The 4,259-nt window shown below is 46.3% G+C and overlaps 1 protein-coding gene across 1 annotated transcript; it reads right to left on the bottom strand.

Moving 5' to 3' along the window:
• Positions 1-289: 289 nt before the first annotated feature.
• On the bottom strand, positions 290-4,252 carry LOC112074212 (extracellular calcium-sensing receptor-like). The gene is made up of 7 exons (XM_024141420.2): positions 3,688-4,252; positions 3,209-3,497; positions 2,267-3,025; positions 1,948-2,175; positions 1,433-1,556; positions 551-1,266; positions 290-518 (listed from the first exon to the last, which is right to left on the bottom strand). Exons 1-7 carry the CDS (start codon positions 3,897-3,899, stop codon positions 318-320), a joined length of 2,529 nt encoding a protein of 842 aa, XP_023997188.1. The 5' UTR covers positions 3,900-4,252; the 3' UTR covers positions 290-317.
• Between the last annotated feature and the right edge of the window lie 7 nt (positions 4,253-4,259).

Genomic DNA, 4,259 nt, shown 5'->3' with positions numbered 1-4,259 from the left:
TTTATTCAGTTGAACATGTTCTCTTCATGAAAGAATATTAAAATCAGGTGAAATCAACTTTTTTCCCCCCCACCAAGTTACAATAGCCGAAAGGTACTCATTTCGTGGAAAGACCCAGTGGCTTATTTGCCAGAATAAGGACATGCCATTTGCTTGTGTGTCTTTCACTAACAGTGGGGTGCATGTACTGTATGTTGACAGAATAGCATTGAAGCTTAACACATTTCCAATGACAAGTTTTACGTGTTCCAGCAGAGCAGCACAAGGAAAGATTTTAGGAAAAGCATCATTACATGTTTTTATTGTAAGTTTTAATTTCATTTCATATTCCCCATCATGTGTTTCTTGGTATTTAGCTCAGGTTTAAACAGGATTATATAACATTTAGGTGCAAATATACAGAAGAGCATTCCATAACTAGAGGCCAGAATAGCAAAGATCTCCACAGCTACAGTGAACTTCCCAGGAGAGCTGACATAAGCTGGGATAAAGGTGATCCAGACTGCTTCCCAGGAGAGCTGACATAAGCTGGGATAAAGGTGATCCAGACTGCACAGAATATGAGCATGCTGAAGGTGATGAATTTGGCCTCATTGAAGTTATCAGGCAGCTTCCGAGCCAGAAAAGCCAGCACAAAGCACAAGAGAGACAGGAGTCCTATATACCCCAACACAGCCCAGAAACCAATAGCTGACCCCACATCACACTCTAGAATGATCTTTTCCTTGTAGGTTTTCATATTKTTGTAMGGGAAAGGAGGGGAGACTGTTAACCAAAGAGCACAGATCAGGACCTGTATGAGAGTGAAAGCCAGAACACTGAGTCTCTGCTGTTGAGGACCAAACCATTTCATGAKATTACTGGCTGGAAGRGTAGCCCTGAAGGCCATCAACACCACTATTGTTTTCCCCAGAACACAAGAGATGCAGAGGACGAAGGTGATCCCAAACGCTGTGTGYCGCAGCATACAGGACCACTCAGAGGGCCGGCCAATGAAAGTAAGAGAGCACAGAAAACARAGAGTCAAGGAGAAGAGCAGCAGGAAGCTCAGCTCAGAGTTGTTGGCCCTGACGATGGGAGTGTCTTTCTTTATCAAGTAGAGAATAGCCACAAGCACAGTTAGAAACACTCCCAACAAGGAGAAAAGCAGAAGTACAATCCCCATGACCTCAGTAAAGGTCAGGAACTCAATAGCTTTAAATATACATTTGTCTCTGCCAAGATTGGACCAGTACACATCAGGGCAGTGTATGCAGCCATTAGAATCTGAAAGGAAATCATGATTAGTTATGATGAGTAGTAAAGTAGAACACATGATGTCATAATCTAGACATTACATTGACCAAGGACTGAACTCTGAAAAACTGGATTAGGACACACATCGCGCAATTTGTGTAAGTTCTGTGTAGAATGAATGTTGGGCTTGTGGTACCTGTAGCGTTGCTGATCTCTCCCTCTGAACATGGYACACAGTCATAACAGCATACGGGCTTTCCTTTCTGTACAGCCTTACGAGTGCCTGGGGGACAGCTCTCACTGCACACTGACAAGGGCATCTTTAGGGGTACAGAGAGCATACACGGTTTACTGTAAATGTTACATGTTTTACTCCAGCAGGGTTTGTTKCATAAATGTTTTCAATTGTAATAATGAGCCACGCAATAAGGAAGGAAAGGATGTTTTATATTCACGTACACAGGATAGGTGGAGTGAAATGTGTTGTTTTACAGGGTCAGTCATAGTAGTACCGAGAACCTGGAGCTAATTAGGGTGAAATGCCTTGCTCATGGGCATATCGACAGATATTTAACCTTGTACGCTTGGATTTCTGAACCAGCAACCTATCAGTTACTGGCCCAACGCTCTAACCGCTAAGCTTCTGTTAGTTGTGCAAAGTTGTGTTTGTAAATTAGTTCGTTTTACTCTGTTGGCACCTATTTACTGTACCTGTTGGAGCCCCCCAGGCCAAATGATGTCCTCTGTCCTGAGGACAAACTGTTGTCCAGGGGGTAGGGAGGCATCATAGTAGCCCACTGGTTTAAACTGGACCCCTCCGTCTGGCCCACGCTGCCAGTTCACCACCTCGTACTTGGCTGCTGCAGCACCTGTACTGTCAAACCACACCTGGTCCCCTGTCTTTATGGTGAAATTCACCTGCTTCAGAGACTCCACTACCTGGGGAAAAAAGGAACAAGTATGAGCTTTTTTATTTTGAGATATACTGGCAGTGAGGAATAGAGAATGGATGGTTTTTAGTTGCTGTTACCTGCCAAGGTTCAGTTCTCACATTTTGATCACATCCGCGTCCCTCTTTGCACTTCAGCAAGCTGTGCATGGAGTGGGCCACTGCATATATGGCTTTATAGATATTACTAGAGTATCTGAGCTCTTCCACGTCTGCATTATAATCTCTCAGCTCTATCAGATCCTGATACTCACTACAAGGACTACTCACTGTTGCATTCTCCTGGTGGCTTGTCTCTGTGCATTGAAATGCCGTGTCCCAGAACTGCTTTATCACAAAGTCAGAGAAGCCGCTGATGTTGGCCTTCTGGACAGCGAACCCCAGTGAACCCCCCAGCACACTGTAGCTAGTAGGGGTGACCAGGCTGTCTGCAGTGATCCAGGCCTCCACACCAATAAACTGTAGGCCGGTGATGTTCTGCAGACTGAGCTCCTCCAGCAGGTTGTTCATCTCCACGTGGGCCAGAAAGCCTACGATCACCTTGGCCTTCCCACCTCGGATCACATTAACAACCTTTAACAGCTTCTCTGGCTCCGTCCGGCTGAACTTCTCTGAGTATTCCACACAGACACCCTCCTCCTGGGCTGAAGCCAGGAAGATAGCCATACCGCTGTTGCCATAGTCACTATCACTGTTGACCGCTCCCACCCAGCTCCAGCCGAAGTACTTGACCAGCTGGGCCAGGGCTCTGCTCTGATAGAAGTCACTGGCGATGGTTCGGAAGAAAGAAGGGTACTCCTTCCTGCTGCTAAGGCACTCACATGTGGCAGAGTGGCTGATCTACAGAAGAGAGAGAGGACGAGAGAGACATGGAGAGAGAGAGAGAGAAAGGGAGAGAGACAGGGATTGGGAGAGAAAGAGAAAGGGAGAGACAGAGGGAGAGAGAAAGAGACGGAACTGAATACACTAAAACAAGATAGACTTAAATTCTCGTATAATTGCTTGTCCTATAGGGCCTCCTACCACAGGTATTTGGAATGGACCGGTGGTGCGTGACATCACTATAGTGGAGGAGGACTCTGACTCTCCGATGATGGCGTGAACTGCTGTTTGGCCGAAGCAGGTCTTTCCCACCGTCCTCTCCTGACCGTTCATCAGGGCCATGGCCGCACGTATAGAGTACAGAGTCGAGCCGCAGTTGTCATAAATACGATATCCAATAGAGACATTCGGAAGCAGAGTGTCACTGCTGTTGATCTCCTCGATGGCGAAGATCATGGTCTGAGCAAACCGGAACTCTCTGAGGTTTACACTAGAGGAAAGGTCAAGAAAGAGATCAGTTGAAGTTTTACCAATCATGAGCATACAACCACAAAAGTTGTGTTTAATTTGATAATTTAAAAAAAACGTATAATATTAAAATAGCCAAATATTCAATAAACTGTAACCAAGGAGGAGCTTACTTGGAGAATTTGAGAGGTGGTGTCTGTGAAGGAGCTTACCTGGAGCAGGTGAGAGGGGGTGGTGTTTCTGTGAAGGAGAGCGGGGGCTGTGTGGTTTTGCTGTGGATGGAAAAGGCTCCTCCTATAGTCACGTCTCCTTCCTTGGACAGCAGAGGGAACTCTGGGCTCCCCAGCATCCGACAGACAGCCTCCGTTCCCTCTGCCCCAAAGACTCCTAACAACCCCACCACTACCACCCACAGCAGCTGCATCACACTCTCTCACACACACTCTGAAGGGGTTTCACTCCCTGACCTGAGACCTGAGCAGACACCTACACTGAGTTTTATACTCACAAAGACAGCTGCAGGGCATGGTGGACTAGAGTTATCCAATCAGAGACAGGCGTAATGGGACGGTCTCTACGGGCCACTGTGGATATTATTGCCTCTATTGTAATAACGTATCATCACTGCGCTGCTTTAAAGACAGGATAGCAGGATGACATTTCACTGTGCTGCTTTAAACACATGATAGCAGGATGACATTTCACTGCGCTGCTTTAAAGACAGGATAGCAGGATGACATTTCACTGTGCTGCTTTAAAGACAGGTTAGCAGGATGACATTTCA

This window comes from Salvelinus sp. IW2-2015, unplaced genomic scaffold (assembly GCF_002910315.2).
Source record: "Salvelinus sp. IW2-2015 unplaced genomic scaffold, ASM291031v2 Un_scaffold2537, whole genome shotgun sequence".
In the NCBI taxonomy this organism is placed as follows: Eukaryota; Metazoa; Chordata; class Actinopteri; order Salmoniformes; family Salmonidae; genus Salvelinus; species Salvelinus sp. IW2-2015.
This window is presented reverse-complemented; position numbering and strand designations above follow the sequence as displayed.